The sequence below is a fragment of the Meriones unguiculatus genome, chromosome 18 (genome assembly GCF_030254825.1).
Source record: "Meriones unguiculatus strain TT.TT164.6M chromosome 18, Bangor_MerUng_6.1, whole genome shotgun sequence".
NCBI lineage: Eukaryota > Metazoa > Chordata > Mammalia > Rodentia > Muridae > Meriones > Meriones unguiculatus.
The window spans coordinates 49,279,471-49,299,057 of NC_083365.1; the positions used below are offsets into that span (position 1 = coordinate 49,279,471).

The 19,587-nt window shown below is 51.9% G+C and overlaps 1 protein-coding gene across 2 annotated transcripts in view; it reads right to left on the reverse strand.

Annotated features, from left to right (window-relative positions):
• Nucleotides 1-18,520, reverse strand: part of Lrp4 (LDL receptor related protein 4) — a 53,031-nt gene extending 34,511 nt beyond the window's left edge. Inside the window, exons 1-9 of one of the 2 annotated variants that reach the window (XR_009587426.1) lie at nucleotides 18,266-18,452; nucleotides 5,478-5,624; nucleotides 3,330-3,446; nucleotides 2,947-3,060; nucleotides 2,595-2,711; nucleotides 1,940-2,068; nucleotides 1,612-1,731; nucleotides 1,163-1,288; nucleotides 95-220 (exon numbers count right to left, since the gene is read on the reverse strand). Coding sequence is in view for 1 of the 2 variants with exons in the window: in XM_021640805.2 (XP_021496480.1) it covers nucleotides 95-220; nucleotides 1,163-1,288; nucleotides 1,612-1,731; nucleotides 1,940-2,068; nucleotides 2,595-2,711; nucleotides 2,947-3,060; nucleotides 3,330-3,446; nucleotides 5,478-5,624; nucleotides 18,266-18,317 (1,048 nt within the window). In the remaining variant the exon portion in view is untranslated. Of the gene's footprint in view, nucleotides 1-94; nucleotides 221-1,162; nucleotides 1,289-1,611; nucleotides 1,732-1,939; nucleotides 2,069-2,594; nucleotides 2,712-2,946; nucleotides 3,061-3,329; nucleotides 3,447-5,477; nucleotides 5,625-18,265 lie in introns of both variants that reach the window. The other variant, XM_021640805.2, reaches the window with a different exon arrangement.
• Nucleotides 18,521-19,587: the final 1,067 nt, after the last annotated feature.

Consider the following 19,587-nt stretch of genomic DNA (forward strand, 5'->3'; position numbering starts at 1 on the left):
ACTTGGAGCATCCCAAGGGAGGCCTCCCTTTGAAGCCTACGGGTGGGGGTCAGCCACAAACCACAGGCCAGGCCCACACGCTAGAGACACTCACGACAGTTCTGCTGTGGGCTTTCGTCACTGTTGTCACCACAGTCGTTGACCCCATTGCACAGCTTCCTCTGCCCAATACAACGCCCATTCCAACACAGGAACTGGTCAGAGGCGCACTGGGGGCTTCCTAGGAAGGGAGGGAGGAGGGGAGAACCAGGTCACAGGAGGGGCAGAGCCTGAGTCCACAAGGGACGGGAGCCTGTCATTTTCTAGGGTCCGAGACAGGAAACATCTCAGACAGGGGGGCTGAGCATCTGAGTTTGTTCTCTCCCCGGGGTCCTGCAATGGATGAGTGACCGGGACTGAGTAAAAGACTGTACCCTCAGAACCAGGTTTAGCGGGTAGGGGGGCACAGACTCAGAGAGTGCCAGTCCTTCACGCAGAGAGGAAGTAGACACTCTCCCTCTGGAGCGCAGCCCTTCCTCCCAAGGCCAGGGTGAGAGTGAGAATGCGAGCCGCTGCTGAGACTCATGGCCTCGACTTTGCGTTCAGGGACACGGACACAGGTCACCGATGCACCTGGACCGCATGGGCCTGTGTGTGGACGTGTGCGGTGTGCTGGGTGGGTGTGTGGTGCACGCATGTAACTGTTTCTGGGGATGCACGCCGGTATATGTGCGTGCGCAGGCCAAAGGCTGATATCTGGTAACTTCCTTTATTGTTCATCCTCTGTCTCATCGCCTTGAGACAAGGTTTCTCACCGAAGCGGGAGCCGGCTGTTTCGGTGAGGCTGACTAATGAGCGTCTGGGATCTGACTATTCTCCCTCCCACGGTTGGTGTCACAGGCACTCACAGCCATGCCTCACTTCTTAACTTGGGTACCAGGGATCTGAACGGTGGCTCTTGTGCTTGCCCAGCAAGTGCTGTTACCCACTGAGCTAGCTTCCCTGCTCCTGCACCTGGATTTGACCAGGTGGGAAGGGCAGGGCAAGTCCCGGCCACTCAAGAGTGGGAATGAAGCATCACCTCTGGCCAGCGGGGGGGAGCAATGGCAATGCTCTCTTTTCCCGTCTCCCTCCCACTCCCAGCATTAGAATAGGGGCCTGGAACACTCCCGGAGGACTCCACCTGTGTTCTCACAGTTTTCTTCATCACTGTTGTCTGCACAGTCATCCTCCCCATCACAGCGCCAGGACAGACGGACGCAGCGGCCTGACCGACAGCGAAACTGTTCGGCTGTGCACACGGAGGTGGCTGGACAAAGCAAAAGCCTAATGAAAGGCTGGTCCTCCCACTTCAGCCTGAAGCTCTGCTCTACCACCCAGAGCACACCGGCCACTCTTCTTGACAGTGGTGTCGCAGAACGTATCTCCTCATGAAGAGCGCCTGACGGTCACCCACTGGAAAACCGCCGCCATGCGGCTAGAAATCTCCGGACTGTGAGACTTTGAAGATACTGCCTCCGTGCAGTGCGCAGCCTACCCAGCTGTAGAGCTGTTTAATGTGATGTGTCTGCTTTCTCCACCCCCAAACCCTTGCTTAGCTGCTCACTGCCTGTGCTGCTCTCCCCAACTCACTGCAGTTGCGTTCATCGGACTGGTCGTCACAGTCAGCATCGCCGTCACAGCGCCAGCCGGCGTTGATGCACAGGCCACTGTCACACATGAATTCCCCAGAGCGGCAGGGCTGGTGGGAAGCTGGGGAGACAGAGACCTTCTGTCTCCAGCGAGCCCGTGCACACAGCGCCTCACGGAGGATCAGAAAGTCCCATCTCTACCCCCCTCCCCCGGCAACCCTCCAGCTCCTCCCCAAGAGTGAGCAGGGAACATGGACACTGCTCCCTATGTGCCCGCCCCAGCTGGCACCTGCACCCGCCCCTCCCCCCCATCCAGCCAGAGCACTCACAGCAGTCGGACTCGTCCGACCAGTCTCCACAGTCATCGTCTCCGTCACAGTGGTAGATGTCAGGGATGCAGCGGCCATAGGCGCACTGGAACTCCTCCAGATTGCAAGGAGGAGAGGGGACCGCTGAGGCTGCAAGGGAGAGCAGCCCTCAGACCCAGGCGACCAGGGACAGGGGTCTGACCCCGCACAGGGGCAAGCAGCACAGGCAGGGCGTCTTCCTCAAACAACGCTGCAGCTGGGCTTCATTTGTGACGGTCCTACAGGCTTCTCCATGCTGATGGACCTGAAGGAGTCAGCCCTCTATAACTGCCACTACCTCAGCTCAGGGATCATGGACCTGTCCGGCCTCAAACTCGGTTCATAGCCAGGGAGAACCTTGAAATCTTGACCCTTCTGCTTCTACCTCCTTTGCGCTAGGATTACATTTGGGTGTGTACCACTGCGCCCTCCTGGTTTGTGCAGTGCTGAGCACAGAAATCAGGGCTTCCGGCACGCTAATCAGACATGTCTATAGTTACACCCCCAACCCCAACATCACTCCTTCAGAACACATACTCCCTTGCCCGCACACAACCCTCTCATCCAACCCGTATCCAGGAGATGGAGCCTTTAGTCACCGTCCCAGCCCAGAAACCTCAGGAGTAGCACCACTCACGGCAGCTCTCCTCATCAGAGCCATCTTTGCAGTCCGTGTCACCATCGCAGTACCAATGCTCAGCAATGCAGCTCCCATCACTGCAGCGGAATTCCTTGTCTGAGCACTTACGCATGTCTGGGGATGCAATGAGACAGGTGTCCCATAGAATCTTCTCACCATCCTCCTTTGGTTCCAGGGCAGGGGCAAGTCCATATTCCTGACAGTACGGACTGCTCTGCCCGCCTGCTGTCTCTCAGCTGCACCAGAGCCCTGGGGCATTTTCAGGTCAGGTAGCATAGACCTTGGCAGCTGTCTCCTCCCATGGGCATGCCTACTGTGGATCCCTTCCTGCTTCCAGGGCACCACTCACCACATTGCTCGTCACTGTTGTCACCACAGTCATTGTCACCGTCACAGTGCCACAGGCTCCGAATGCAGTAGCCGTTCTGGCAGGGGAACTCGTCCTCCTCACACTCCCGGGGGGCTGTGGGCACAGATGAGTCAGGCTGCTGTGGACAGGGAGCACAATGCCTGCAAGCCCCTCAGTAAAGCCTTCGGGGGTGGTCAACAGTCCCGGTGCTGCCCCTAAGACTCCTGAGGAGGTGACCACCTCTGACCAAGAGAGGAGGGAAAAGGACAGGGTAAAAGCTGAAGACCAGAGGGCTCAAACGGGCCAGGGGCACCATTTTCTGACAGAAAATTCTTACCCAACAGATTGCCCATGGAATTTGCCTGGCCCCTTCCAACACTCACGGCAGTCCTGCTCGTCAGAGTCGTCCTCACAGTCATTGTCCCCGTCACACACCCAGGAGCGGCGGATGCACTTGCCATTGTCACAGTGGAAGTCCAGAGGGGAGCAGGTCGGCAGCACTGCGCCCAGGAAAAGGGAGAAGTGAAGCAGGCAGGCTACACTGTGTCAGAAATCCTTTCCCAGCAGCCTGGCTCTGGATCCCACTGTCCTTACCCCTGTCCCTGCCCCCAGCAGATAGAGGCCCTAAAAAACTGCATCTGGGAAGAGCGGAAAAACCCGAACTCCAACTAAGACACTGGAGGAAGAGGTGAGAAAAACTTGAGCAAGAGAGAAAGCAGGATCATGGCTGTAACTCAGTCGGTAGAATGAGACCCTGCATTTGCTCACCAGCACCTCATAAAGCTAGGTGTGGAGGCGAACATACGTAATTTCAGCACTTGGGAGGTAGAGGCAGGAAGAGTGAAAGCTACATATCAAGTCTGAGGGCTGCCTGAAGTATAATGAGACCCTTCCCCAAAAGATACCAGGAGGAGCCGGGCTCGGTGGCACACACCTGTAATCCCAGCACTCAGGGGGGCAAAGGCAAGTGGATCTCTGTGAGTTCAAGGTCAGCCTGGTCTACAAAGCAAGTGCAGGGCAGCCCGAGCTACACAGATAAACCCTGTCTCAAAAAACAACAACAAAACAAAAAACCCAACCAATCAAACAAACAAACAAAAAAACAACAAAGACCAAAAAAGAAGAAGAAGAAGAAGAAGAAGAAGAAGAAGAAGAAGAAGAAGAAGAAGAAGAAGAAGAAGAAGAAGGAGAAGAAGAAGAAGGAGAAGAAGAAGGAGGAGGACATGTTTCCCTTCCTTGTTAAAGGATGATCATTGACCCATCCATAAATCCTTGCTTACCACAATGAGTCACCTGCCCTCTCTAAGCAGTAGCTCCTTTGGCTACACAAGAGGATAATTACACTCAACTCACAGAGGGCTTTTGAGATAATGCATAGAAAGTGCTGCATGAAAGGGAAACCTTTATTATTATCATAATTAGCTGAGCTGGTTAGGGTTAATGAGGTCTAGGTTGTAGCTTCATTCCCATTAGACTAATTAGTCACCATCACAGATGCTGCGGGCCAGACATGTACCCCTAAATCCAGACAACTGGCTTAACAGTGAGATTTATATATATCCAAGACAGGACATCCTGGCCCATTGTCTGTCTGTGACTATGTGGGAGAAAAGGCAAATTTAAATAGAATACAAGATTTTTTTTTCTTCAGTGTAGGGAGGGGGTTGAACCTAGAACCTCACTCGTGCAATGCAAGTAGCCCCAGTACTGAGCCTTAGCCTCAGTCAGGTGACTTCTTCAATAGCTTTCTACTGCAGTTTGAGAGTTTAGTATTATTGTGGAGGAGAGGGCAGGAGGGCCACGGTGTTCATGGAGAGATCAGATAATAAGTTTCTAGAGTTGGTTCCATCCACCATGTGGGTCGTGGTGCCCAAATAGTCACCAGGCTTTGTGGCAAACACCTTTACCTGCTAAGCAATCTCACCAGCCACCCAAATATAAAATTTCTCACAAAGCTTATCTTATTTAATATTTGCGATTATACAGAATATTAAAATAAGAAACACAAAAATAATCTGCATCTATGCATAGCATACCAAAAATTTAGATGTAAGCATGCATCATACATATCGAATTCATCAATACAAGAGCTGTTTAAAGACTATGGCTTTAAGAGTATTTTCTTCTCTGCCTTTTCCAGCTTTTTCTTTCTTTTTCATTTTCATTTAATTTTTTTTGAGACAGGGTTTCTTGGTACAGCCCCAGCTGTCCTGGAACCCACTTTATAGACCAGTCTGGCCTTGAACTCAACAGACCTGCCTGCCTCGCCCTCCCAAGTGCGAGGATGAATGGTGTGAGCCGCCATTCCTAGCCCTTTTCCGACTTCTCAAAGTGTGCCTTATCGGACTTAAAGGCATGAACCACCTGACAGAAATACAGGTGGTTAAGGGTGAAGAATCCGTATCTCCTCACATCTGTCACCCCTGCAAGCGCCCAGCTCTAAGGGGCAGGAGGGGGGCACGGGACACCGCGAAACTCATCTGCCAGCCAGCCATCCTCCCACCTCCCACCATCCCTGGTGCGTAACTTACTACACCCATCCTCATCGCTGTGGTCCCCGCAGTCATTATCTCCATCGCACTGCCACTGGGCGGGGATGCAGGTACACTCTCCCAGGGCACTCGCCGCGCATGTGAAGTGGCTCCGGCCACAGGCGCATTCCAGGTTGCTGGCTAGGCCTGGGAGGAGAGAGGAGGAAGGAGAGGGCCTCAACCCCTGTCCACCCCAAAGCCTATCGGGGTGAGGAGGAGAGACGCCTAGTCCAGGGGCCATTGTCCCTCAGAGAGCCACAGTGACAAGGCAAGAGGGATGTGAGGGTAACGTGATCGTGCTTTGCTTCCTCTGCCAGGGCAGATGTGGTTCCAAAGGCATCTTCAGACTTTGGGTTCACAGGCTGCCCAGTTGCCCCGTCCAAGACAACATCTGTAAAGGCCAGGAGCCACACAAAGCCACTAGCGGGCGCTGGGCTCAGAGGGGGAGTGGGGGGCAGACACGTGCTTCTAAGACTCCTCTGCATGCTTCCTTCCAAAACTAACTTGAGAAATGGATACAACTGGCTCCATCTTGAACCCCCAAACACTGAGGGCAAGCGATCACAGTGAAAACAGGACATGGGGCCTCTGGATGTCCAGGAATCCACATGGGGAGGCACGAGAGAGTTTGTGAGCCCTCTCGTCAGAGTTTACTGTTGAGGAGGGTGACAAGATCAAGCCACCTCAGGACAGAGTAACTGGGTCCAGTCAGAGCTCCCGTCAGTGCCTTCCTGTCTGTGCGACAGACCAATGCCTGGAGGAAGGCTGGCAGACACAGCCCCTCCCCCAACCTCAGCAGCATGCAGCTGGGCTTCCCTATTGAGCATCAAGCTATCTGCCTGGCCAAGTCCCATGACTGGCTGCTGTGCCCCCTCCCCAGAGTACCCAGCAGGATGCCCTGTGATGGCGTGTGAATGGCTCGGTGCCCCTGCTCCAGCCTCAGCTGGAACAAAGGGTTCTTCCAGGGTCACTCTCCCGCCTCAGATTATTCATCTAGCCCGCTGAGCTGCTGCAGCTGTGGAAGGAGGGGGCCTGCCTTGTGGCTCATCTCTTTAGCTTTCCTCTCTTCCTCCCATTAGCTGGTCCTGCCTTCAGGCTGGGCTGGAACAGAAAAAAAGTCTGCTTTACACTGTCGCTGCTGTTCCTTTCCTATTCACCTTTACCTCTCCCCCGTCTTCCTACTTCTTTCCCAAACCTCAAGGCAGAGCTTCCTAACGTGCGGTGGATGGATGAACAGATGATGGCTAATCAGCCTTTGGCATCTGTGAGCCTCTCAATCCATAGGCAAAATGTATATTTCTGGAAATGAGGGACCACAGATCCTCACCAGGTTCTCAGCTAAGGCCTGGCCTTCCCTTGACTGTAAGGGATCTAGCTACCCCAAGAAACATGCAGAATTTCCTGCAGAAGCCAAGTAGAGTCCTTTCAGGAGGGAAAACAGCTTTGCATACCTCATAGGAAGGCCTCATCACAAGCCCAACATCCTTTCTATAAGACATCCCAACATGTCTTCCTATAAGTACAGACCAGAGGGTTCTTCCCCAGAGAAACTCAGAAGATCCGGTTGCCCAGGGCAACTGCCCAGTTGCCTGCTCCTTCCTAGAGAACTGAGGGGTAAGGGCAGCAGAGCCGAAGGAATACCGGCTCAGTACAGTGCAAGCATGCGTTTGGGGAACCCTGAGTCCCATTCAGCAGACGGGAGATCCCACGCACGCACGGACACCCCTTTGTGAAAAAGCTGCAGTGAGGCTTAATTAGCAAGTCTCAGCAGGAGCCGAGGAATAGATTTGCCCTTTAGGGACCAGTGGTGCTCCAGGCTGCTGGTGAGAAGCCAAGGAACACAGCTAAGCATTTCAGCAGTGCACAGGATGCTCCTATCGCTTTAACTGGCCCACAAGTCAACAGCAGCGGAGAAACCCTGATAGCACCATACAGCAAGCAACAGACATAGACCTGGAGGGAGAGCCAGAAATAAGGACAGACAGGAAGAAGGGACAAAACAGAGGGGCACAAAGGGAAAAAAATGCTAGATCTCGAGCAGAAAAGAAGACGTTCTACCAATCGGGGGCATGACCTCATGATATTTGCCTTTTTTTGTTGTTGTTCCTTAAGCAGGGCTGGGATCAAACCCACTAACTATGCCACATCACAGACCTGGTTTTACTTTTTTATTTTGATACAAGGTCCAGGGTTTCATTAAGTTGCTGGCCCGGAACTCACTCTATCACCTGGGCAGGCCTTAAACTTGAAAGCCTTCTGCTTTGGCATCCCAGGCAGCTGGGATCGGACAGGCTGCATGGCCAGGCTTAGCTGAGTTTCTTAACATGTTACAAAAAAAAAAGAATGAATAACTAAAAGCCACAATTAGACAAGAAAATAAAGTTGGAATAAACAAATTTTATGCCGTGGCACACTGAAAATTACCATTAAATAGGTATGGGGATATTGGAGATGTGGGAGTAGGGACCACATTTTCCCAATATAGGCCTTCATATGGGACTTGTTGAATGGCAGAAATGGGAAAGCAAGATGAGAAGTATCCTGGCAGCCATGCCAGGGAAACCAGGACAGGGGGTTGATGAGATAACTTAGAATTTAAGAGCACTGGCTGCTCTTCTAAAGGTCCTGGGTTCAATTCCTGGCCCCCACACAGCTCCAGTTCCTTGGGAATCCGACACCCCCTTCTGACCTTCTTGGGCACTTCACACAGGGTGTACACGCCTGCAGGAAAAACATTCATGCACATAGAATAAAAATAAATATTAAAAAAAAAAAGAGTACAGACAACAAAGAAACCATCAACCCTTGTGTTTGGCTGAGTGCAGCCCAAGTCCTGACTTCCTGGTGCTGACTGCAGGGACAAAGCATTGGATCAGTTGGCCATCAAGTTGCAGGTGGCTAAAGACACACAACTTCCTGCATGTCAGAGAAATGGCTGAAATCAGAGCTGTGGTGAAGTTCAGGCAGCCACCAGTTGGACAACCTCTTGACTTGGGCATTCATACAGGAAGCAGACACATTATACTTCAAAAGGCAGACTTCTGGACAACCGCTTCCCCTTCAGAATCCCCAGAGATGGAATGCTGTCTTTTCACTCAAGCCCTGGCTGTGATGGTAAAGGGCAGCTTTTAACCCTTTTTGCATAAGAGAATGGAGAGCAAAAAGAGGAAACAAATGGCTGCCGATGGAGAGGCGGCCTTCCATCTACGCCTTGATCAGAATAGCCGGCTATGCTCCTTGAAGGCTGATGGCCAGCAGCACGGCTGCTCTCCTGAAAGCCAGGGCCTTGGCAATAGCCCTCCCATCTTATACACTTCAACAAGGACCATCTCTCTCTACCCCAGGTGTTCTTGATCTCTCATAAGGCCATTATTCTTAGGATCTGTGTCAAGATGGGATCCATGTAAGAACTTTTTTTTTTTTTTTTTTTTTGAGACAGGGCTTGGAACTTGCTGTAGACCAGGCTGGCCTCAGACTCACAAAGCTCTGCCTCTGCCCTCACAAGTGCTGGCATTTTATTAAAGGTGTGTGCCTCCACGTCTGCCTTCAGAGAAACTTTCTAAGGGGCGAACCAAAATCTCACCGTTTACCTCTCAGCTCCCTTAACCCAGCTGCCTCAGCAGTCTCCCCGCACTTTCTTCAGAAGTGGAAAAAGCAGGCACTCCTGGGGTGCCCTCTAACGTCGCAGACAACAGATTCCACACTTTTGAGAGGTCAGCTAATCAAAAGTCTCTGTTTGCGCATCCACAAAATGGGGATGAAAGCAATTCTGTATCAAAAAGTTCAGAAATGGTCCTCCCGCCTCTGCCTCTCAAGGGCTGGGGTTACAGGTGCGAACCACCACACACGGAGCATGAAGTGCTGGGACCAAACCCAGGGCTTCGTGCATGCTAGCCAGCAGCTTGCCTGCTGGACTGCATCCCGAACACCTCCTCCCCTTCTCTTCTTTTCTGTTCTTGGAGTGACGGGATGAACCCAATTCTTCCAACGTGCTAAATAATCACTCTACCGCTGAGTCACACCCATTACACCTGTTCACTCTGTAACTCGTTAATGCCTTCTTTTCCCAATAAGCCCCATCTGCCCAGAGTCTGGAGAGACCTCTGTAAATCCAGTGTTCAAGAGGGTACAGCCTGCCTAGTAAACGTTAATCGTAGCAGCAGTAATCATCATCTTCATCATCGTCATCACAGAGCTAAGCAGTAGGCAGTTGGCAGCAGCAGGAGGTCAGGAGGGGAAGCTTTTCCTCACACTGCCCTACCTGGTCACTGCCCTACCTGGTCATATTTGGCCCAGGCTGAGCTTGGAGTCCACACCCTTTGTCCCTTTGTATTGCTCACTTACTAGACCTCAGCTTCTTGGATGTTGAGATCGTGTGCCGGACAGTTCTCATGTTCATATTCACCGCGTGTGCTCAGAGCTGGATGCATGCATGCACAGCACGAGTTTGTTAAGTGAGTGAGCAATATGTGCTTGAGTCTTGTGAGAGCTGGAGTCAGAGCAGGAGAGAGGCCCAGAATGGTAGTCATAAAAGTAGCAATTCTCTATCTAAGCAGTGCTCAAGAGAACTTTATTCCTCTCCTTCCCCAGGAGTTTCCTGGTTCTATTCAGGTGAAGGCTGACCCTTCCAGGGCTCTTTTCCTCACTCTGTCTCTGGCTGTGGAATTGACTTGTCATGATTAGACTTATTTCCGTCCAACGGCCACCCTTATTTGTCTGATTCCTCTCAAAAGGGACACACTTGATACACGATTATAGGCCCAAAAAGTTCAGGCATATTTTTTTCCACTCTTAAAAATAGAAAATAAGAAAAAAAAAATAGAAAATAAGTTATTGTGAAATAAATGTATTTATTGAATGTGTGTGAGTGTGTATGTATGTGAGTGTGTGTATGTGAGTGTGTTCACCCATGGGCACTGAGGAGGCCAGAGGAGGGCATTGGTTCTTCTGAACTAGAGCTGAGAATTGGATGTGGGTCTTTTGCAAGAACAGTAAATGCTCTTAATCTCCGAGCCATATCTCCAGCTCCAATAGTAAAATAAACTTTTAATATTCAGTATCCAAAGTTATGAGGCAGAAATATATAATGCAAAGACCATGGGAACAATACTCCAAGAGAACAAACCCTGTTCCTTCTGGTTCCCGAGCAGTTCAGCTATTAACATTTTAGGTTTTCATCAGGAAAAACAGAACAAAACTCACCCCACATACGGGTGTTTTAAGAAATATGTAATTTTTGAGAGGTACTTGGCATAATGCCCTCTACATACTATGCATCTTTTTAGTTTTGTCTTTAAGACAGGGTCTTGAACTCGTTATCCCCCTGCCTCAGCTTCCCAAATTCTAGGATTAGAGGTGACACCACCACACTTGACTGTGGTATATGCCAAATGTCAATTAATGTTAGCTCTAAGGCTGATGTATAGAGGTCAGTGGTGGAGCGAATGCTTAGCACACTCACGGCCCTGGGTGTGATCCCTAGTCCCCACACAAATAAATAAGGAGGACAAGGCAGGTGCAGTGCCATGCATTTGCAACCACAGCTACTCAGGAAACAGCAAGATCCCTTGAGTCCAGGATTCTGGGGCCAGGCTGGATAAGATCCTGACTCTTAAAGTCAAAAATTAGGGGCGTGGGAAGATGTCTCAGCCAGTTAAGCACTTGCTACCCAAATATGAGCTAGAATCCATGCACACACAGGAAAAGCCAGTGTACAGTACATTTGTGAGTGCTAAGAGGGCAGAGTGAGTTTGAGCCCTAGGACACATATGGTGGAAGGAATGAACCAACTTCCTCAAATTGTCCTCTAACCCCCTCTCACGCCCTGCTCCCACCCCACACACGCACTTAAAAAAAAAAGTAACTAAAACCCAAAGAGGTCAACCCAAGTGTAAATTTTTTTCCACCTAGATCTTCTGGGACAACTGAGATTTAAAATATTCTGTTCTGGGGACTGGAGAGAAGGTTCAGTCGTTAGGAGCAATGGCTGCTCTTCCAGATGACCCGTGTATTCTCAGCATCTGCCTGGAGGTTAACAAGGTCCTGGAACTCCAGTCGCAGGGATCTGAGGTCTTCTGGCCTCCTCAGACAGCTGCACTCATGTGGTCCACAGACCCATACCCATAAAAATAATTTTTACAAAAAAATCAAATTCTATTCTGAGAGACCATATGTGTTGGGGGACAGGCTTCCCACCTTAGGCTCTAGGTTCAAATCCTGATGTGGTTTCTCAGTGGCTATGTGACAGCAAACTGCTCTAAGCCTCAGTTTCCCATCTGTAAAACAGGATTGGCAACAGGGCCTAACTCTTACTTGCTTATCACCACACCAGCAACAAAGCAAAGCTCTCGGAAGAGAACTGCCTAGAGTACATTTGTATTTCTTAGACCACATGCCCCAGTTTGGAGTAAAAAAATGGTTAGGAGAGAAAAGTGGAACCTCTCTTTTGAGAGAGTGGTTTTTAAAGTAGTGGTTTTGAACCCATGGGTCATGACCCTTTTGGGGGTCTCCTAAGACCATTGGAAAATACATTTTTGTAGCAGTGGAATAATTTTATGGTTGGGGGTCACTGCAACATGAGAAACTGTATTAAAGGTTGAGAACCTTTGACATTTACTGTCTCTGTGTCTCTCTAGTAGACACTTCTTGCTTAAACTACCTGCAGTGGGGAAATGAAAGGAAGAGGGCCTCTTCCCTCTCTCAGTTCCTAAGCCTGGCATCTCCATGCGTTTCTAAAATGCTGCAGTCAAGCCAGCAGAAGATTTCTCTTGTCTTCACCCATGCCCACAAGATGGTAGCAGTGCTACTCCGAAGGCTGGGGCGGCAGGAAGGGAACACACCTCCCTGTCTCCCTGCAGGCCTGAAAGGAAGTTGAGCTGCTGGGCTAAGATCCCAGGAGACACTGACAACCTCAGAAGCAAGTTTTTTTGGGTTTTTTGTTTTGTTTTGTTTTGTTTTTCTTCACGTGCTAATCATGTGTCTCCCCTAATACCCTATTCCATACCTGCCTGGCCTTACACTCAGACATGAGGAGAGGATCCCTTCCAGTGCCCCAAAAGACACAGCCTGGAGCTCCTTGGCTGCAGAAAAATCTCTGGTGATAAATTATGCAGCAGCACCTTTGTGCGGCTGCTTCTCAGCCAGACGGGAGGTTTGCCCCCAGTCTTTTGTTTCCGGCTTGGCTTGAAGCTCTGATCTTTAGCTCTGCACAGAGGTGAGGGGGAGCTCCCAAAGGCCAAGTCAGGGCTTGCTGCAAATCCCAGCCAGGCTTTCTCCAGCTGGGGAGCAAGCAGCGCCCCTCCCTCTTCACTCTCACCTGAATGGTGAGGAAGCTGGCGTCAGAAATAGCCGACACCCCATCCACTCATCTGGGAAACACAGATGGGAATGCCTACGTGCACTGAAAGAATGAAGTCTGCTCCGATGGGCGGAAGAGGTGCCTAGGGGCACCTGGGATGTCTGCTTCTTGCTAAATCAAAGACAACAGAAAAATAGACCGCCAGGAAGCTAAAAGAAGCAGCTCTTCTTACGGCGGCTCTGGGCTACAGTCAACTTTCTGCCGTTCCCAGAAACATCACAACACTGGCACCGATTTAAAAGGAAGAAACAAAGAGACAACAGGGGTCAAACTTTGGGGTGGAGAAGCTGGGGGTTGGGGACGAGTCTGGGGCTGGAGACCTACATCAATTATCGCGCATACTGACAGGACTCCTGATTGAAGACTGTGACCGCGAAGGAAGCAGGCTCCCAAAGCCCAGCCCCCAAATTGGGGCAATTACTACCTCGAGAGCTCTGGGGCCTGACTCCTCCCTCGGGCCAGTGGGTGGGACAGGTTGGAATTCTAAACTGTTCCAACTACAAGACCTCGGCAACCCCTCTCACCCCGGGTCACAGCAATCTTAGGGTGAGAAGCCGTAGGACTCACTGCTGACCCCTCAACAACAGGGGCTGTTCCCAAGGGAGTTTGTCTCTCTCGGGAGCTGGCTCCCATGGCCTGCTTTCACAGCGTAATAAACCTGTTTTCTTGAAGTGTGGACAGGAAGGACCTATGCTTCAGTTTCACTAGACTTTCAAGAAGGAAGAAAAAAGGACAAGTTGTTTTGCAGAGAAAAAGAAACCAGTCAAAATGAACAAAAGACCAAGCTTCCTTTATCACAGGAGACACTGCAGTATAACTTATCTAGCTCCCATAGTCCAAATCCTGGAGCCATCTCTGAGGCATTTCGGCAATCTTACTAACAAACAGCTGACATTTTATCCCGGCCTATACAGCAGTTGTCAGGCTCGGGGGCTGGATAATTTTAACATTCTATCCTCTACTCTTAACTTCCCCAGCATGAAAGATAGAGACGGGATGAAAAAAATATAGATGCAGGTGAAAATGTATCACTATGCCCCTCCCCAACTCTATTCTCATTTTCAGACAAGCCCTGAGGTTCAGGAAGAGCAGTGTTTTTGCACGGACCCACCAACCATCAAAAGCCAGGTGTCAAAGCCAAGTCTGCCTGTGCTTTCTCAAATACCAAGCTAGGTATGCCATGTGATTAGATTAGAGCCTGACGGGGATGTTTGCTGAATGGATGAACGAATGCCTGTGTGTACCGCTCAGCTTGGGCAGTGCTTCTGAGTGTCCTGGGGAGAGAGAGCCTGGCCACACCAGCTCTAAGGGACAGCAGCAAGCACGGGTAACCATCAGCACTATTTTTAGGGCCCAACTCAACTAAACCTCAGCACCTAGTGTTTCTTGGGACACCCACTAGGCTAATGAGAGAATGACATTCACTGTTGGAGGGAAGATGGCCACCAGGACACAGCCTGGGACTCACATGCCCCATGTCTAGGCATCTGTGACAAAAGGTGGTTACACTATACGAAAGAATGTAGTGGCTAGCAGCTGGCCAAAGACATGGAACTTGACTATAATTTCAGATATGGCCGTGTCATAAGACAAGATACCTTTTTAGTCTCCGAAATTATTTTGTTCTCATTCAAGAATCTCCTTGTGTTGGTTATCTCTCTAAGAAGCAGCAACGTGCCATTACTGTTCATCTTAGGGACCAAGACCGGCAGTTAGTCTGTAAATGGCATATGCAAAGAGCTACAAAGAACAGTGTCCTCTGTGACCTCCGGTGTCCTTCGCTGGCACAGAAGATGAGCATGCCCATGGTGTTCTGTGCCAGGCACGGCCTGACTTAGTTCTCTTGCACCTGTTATTCTTAATACTAGGTGCCAGTCCCAAAGATGTCATCTGATATCCAACAGGGGACAGAAGAGGAAATCCAGAATCAGTGAGGAGCCAAGCATCTTGCATGAGTCCAAGATAACAAGGGTAATGTCGCTGAAGCACCATGACAACCATGATCACAACAAGCACATGAAAGTACGGTCGGTCTCAAGATAAATTATGCTGAACTCATCTTCAGAAACTTTTTTTTAAAATTAAAAAAAAAACGTATTAATTGGTGTTCTGCCTTCATGTGTGTCTGCTGCGTGAGGGTGTCAGATCTCCAGTGGCTGTAATTACAGACAGTTGTGAGCTGCCATGTGGGTGCCGGGAATTGAACTCAGGTCCACTTAAAAGAACAGCCAGTGCTCTTAACTATTGAGCCACCTCTCCAGCCCCTTCGGAAACTTTTCATCAACCCAAGCAAGCGCACCTGGGCATAACTGTCAGTGTTTACTTCCCTAGAAAGGACTTCCAAGTGCTTTACACACACCCCAGTCGTAACTCACAGGACGGAAATACCCATGGTGATCACCGGCCAGTAAGTTTCCTTCCAAAACCTTAAAATTTAAAAACAAGAGCATTTGCTGTTGTTAGCATTAGTTTGTGAGAAAGTATCTCAAAATTGTCTCAGAGTAGCCCAAGCCAGCCTTGAACTCACAAGGTAGCTGATGACCTTGAACCCCTAATTCTCTTGCTTTCACCTACCAAGTGCTGGGCAGTGAGATAGGCTTTTTCCCCCTGGGGTGACCTCAAATTATGTAGCCCAGACTGGCCTCACCCTTGCTTAACTCCTTGTGCTTCAGTCCCCCAAGTGCTACCATGACAGACATAAGCCACATGCCGAGTTTTTCCTTCACTTTTTAATTTATTTAATGGGTATGGGTAGGGTTTTGCCTTGCGTGTATGGCTGTGCGTCACATGTGTGGAGTTCTCAAAGAGGCCAGAAGAGGGTGTCAAATCCCCTGGAACTGAAGTTACAGACAGTAGTGAGCTGCTGCGTAGGTGCTGGGACTGAAACCCAGGTCCTCTGGAAGAGCATCCCTCGCTCTTAGCCACGGAGCCACGCCTCCATGCCCTTCTACATTTTGAAGAGTGGATTATGCTCTGGGCTAATACCAAAGGGAGAGGCTCTATTGCACCTGTTATTCTTAATACTAGGTGCCAGTCCCAAAGATGTCATCTGATATCCAACAGGGGACAGAAGAGGAAATCCAGAATCAGTGAGGAGCCAAGCATCTTGCATGAGTCCAAGATAACAAGGGTAATGTCGCCGTGAGAACTAACAGAATCTAAATAAACGTCTCGGTCTGGATTTGAATTTACTCCTAGCTGAAGTTGGAAGGTAACGCACAGCGAAGGTAAGGCACAGCAAAGCTTGCAGAGGCAGCTCCTTCGGACCTGGACTAGTACTAGGGATCCTAGTGGGATTTGGGGGTGGCGGCGGTTGCCGACTCCAGAAGCGCTCTAGCTCACTGTTTATCTGTCTTCCCCAGGTCTCCAGGAATGGCTCATTATTAGGCCCTGCAAAGTGCAAATTTTCCTACCTCTGCCTACTCTGTGCATAGGAAGTCTCCCAACTTACAAATTTCTATTAAACCTTTTCCTTTAAAAACGAACCTAAACAAGCTACCAAGAACTCTCTAATACCTTTTTTGAAAAAAAAAAAAATTAAGAATCCACGATTCTCTGCCCCTGTTCTCAACCCCGCTCTCCACGCAGATGTAATGTATGCAGTTTTGACAGCAGCTCTGGAGCAGTGAATTCCTCTTGGCCAGTCTCAGTCCGGAACCTTCCAGCTCCCCCTTCCCTGGGGCAGAAGGCGACAATCTCCTCTTTGGCTTTGTTGGTATCCGTTTTAGCCCCCACCCCACCCCCTTTTTCCTAGTGCCTTAGCTATTTCCCTTGATCTTTTTCAAAACTTCCTCCAGGGGGCCGAGAGGAAAGTTCCATCCCCTTCCCTTGCAACCCGAAGGGGGAAAACCCCCCAAAAGCATAGCTGTCCCTTTAAGGGGCCCATGTGGTGGGAAGAACAGTTACATTCCTACCCCAGTAGGGCTGCTGTCCCAACACGCCGAAGAGGCTACAAATAACCTTCGAGGAGAGAGCCCGGGAGGGGGAGAGCGAGGCGCGAAGAGGAACGTGGGTCGGCCGGGCTACCCCTCCTCGGAGAAAGGACTCCGTCGGCGCTGGATGCCACACGGAGAAAGCCGCTCCAAACCCACGCGTAGTTTGAATAACAGACACCAGGGCTCAGTTTTGGATCCCGGAGCTAAACCAATCTCTAAAACGAGTGCCCCAGACAGCTCCACCACCCTGCCAGGCAAGTTCCGAAATCTGCACTCTTCCACACGAGCTTCTCCACGTGAAAGAAAGAGCCGGAGCGCCGCCAGGGTCCGCAGACCGCTCTCTCTGAAGCCCACCCCCTCGTCCCGCAGCCCCGAGGATCGGAGGAACCGCGTCTCCCCCACGTGGAAGGGCCGGCGGCTGAATGCAGTTGGAGTTCCAAGATCGATCTTTGATCTTTGGGCACGAACTCAAGAGGCAGCTGCTAAATCACAGGGTGCGACCCAGGTTCCCAAGCGGCTGCAGAGAGGCGGGCTCCGCCGGGGTCCTACGTAGACACAACAGTGGCGTCCGGGCACCGAACACGTTATTAATGAGGAGCAGATGAAGCAGCCACGCCGCTGCCATCCGCCCAGCTCCCCCGAGGCCGAGGCCGTACCGCACGGGCCGGGAGGCCGCCTTTGCAAGTTCGCTAAGAGCGCGCCCCCCTGCCCTCCGCCCGGGCCAGGACGGATCTGCCCGAGCCTTCCAGCAGTTTCTTCCCCAAGTTCCTCCCCAGCCTCTTTTCCATCGCCGTTCTCCACCCCTCCCTTGGGGAGGATCCGGGGCAGGAAGCTGATTGGCCGCAGCCAGGAGAGGGAACCCAAAACTCCACTGAGGGGAGATGCTTGCAAGCAAACTAAAAAAAAAACCAAAAAAAAAAAAAACAAAAAACCCAAAAAAACCCTCGGGGAGAACCGGGTTTGAAGTTCGAGGAACTGCTCCCCAAGTCAATGAATCCCGATACTCAAGTAACTCAGGTTCTGCTGGGCCCCTCTCTGCCATCCACCCAAGATCCGCCAGAGCCTGGGGAGAGGACTATACAGCGTGTGGGTTAGCGACCATCCTCCCCGCCTTCCCTTTCTTTGCACACGTTCGCTCGCACGCACCGGGAGCACAGAAACCCTGCCTTAACCTGAGGGGAACCGGTCCTGGCTCTTTAAAGAGCAGCGACGGAAGCCGAGCGAGCGCCTCGGCTCGTGTCCCACCCCGCCCAGACCACAGCGGGGACGAGCCCCTCCACCGCGGTGCCCTCCGGGGCTGGAGGAGCTGCGGGAGCTCCTGCGGCTTTCCTCCGCGCGCTCTGCCGGGGTAACCGCTCCAAGGGAGCTCGAGGGCGGGACCGCAGGCCCCAGCCTCCCCCGTGCCGCTCCCGGGAGGCGGGTCCTGCAAGCGGGCAGACCCGGGGACGAACTTTCCCCGGTGGCCCGGTCGGCGCGGGCGCCGCGACGCCGCTTACCGTGTGCGCAGAGCAGGGCGCCGAGCAGCAGCGCGCCCCACCGCCGCCTCATGGTGCCGCGGCCGCCGGCGGCGCTCCCTGCCGGCCCGGGGGTCCCGCGGGCTCCCCCGGGACGCCGGGGCCGAGGGGATCGGCGGAGGGTTCCCCCGGGGCGGAGAGCGTCCGGAGTCCAGCCCGGCCGGCGCGCCCCGCGAGTCGCCCTCCGGGCCGCCGCCGCCTCCAGTGCAGCCCGAGCCGAAGCCGCCCCGCCAGGGGACCGGGAGGGGGTGTCCCGAGCCCGGCCGCCCCGCCTCCCGCGCCTCGGCCCCCGCCGCCGCCACCGCGCCTGGTCCCGCCCCCAGCTCTGGCCCTGCCCCTTCCCGCCCTCTGCCCTCGCCCCCCAGGCCCAGGACCCCACCCGCCAGCGCCTCCCGCACTCGCCCGAACTCCTCCTCGGGCCGCTCCAACATTCCCAGCCTTCCGGAGAGAGCCCCTTATCTGTCCCCATGACTGCTGCTCAGATGCCCCCAGCTTGAAAAGAAAATTCTCCTAGTGGCAACTCTCAGCCTGGGTTCATTCTAGTTCCACGCCAGGGAGTAGCACCCCGGGCCGACCAAAGTCGCCTGGGCGTGACCCCGGCCCCCCCACCAGCCCCAGTTCCAGACTTCATTGTAATGTCTCAAAAATATGCAAGGCTTGCTGGTGCATAATTCTCTCGGCCTTTATTGACATCAAACAAGGGACGTCAGGGGGCCTACAGGGCTGTGTGTCTTAACTAGTGTTCTCGCTGTCAAACTTTATATTCTGAAGTTCTTCTTCCTGCTCTCCGGCCCCTCCCCCGGCCTAGGCAGTGTTGTTCTAGGGCTAAATAATTCGGCGAGCTCCCTTTTCATTTACTCGTTTCCTGAGGTAAGGTTGTCTGGGTCCCGTCGCCTTAGTTCAAACATCCAGATTTGGCCCAGACAGACTCAGTTCCTCCTCACTGTCTGTAAATCAGTTGTTAGCCTCTTCACCGTCGCTGACTTTCTGCTCCTGGCAAGGAAGGGGTGGGAGGTAGTGAAATAAATCCATACTTGGAGTTGCACTCCCCCAAGACCTCAGCCTTCCTTTGGCTTCCGTTTGTAGGGCCTTCCAGCAATATGATTACTACATAAATTTCTAATCTGTTCTTCATGTTATCTCTGTGGTCTGTCCCTCTCTCGTATGTATCCCGTAGGTATTCGTTAATTTTGCTGCCTCCTGTTCCCACGTTATTTTGTTGCTTTTGCCTACATCCCCAACTTTTTTAGGGCCTGAGGTATCACTTTCCCCTCCCAGCTGATCTGCCAACGTTGTTTGGCTTC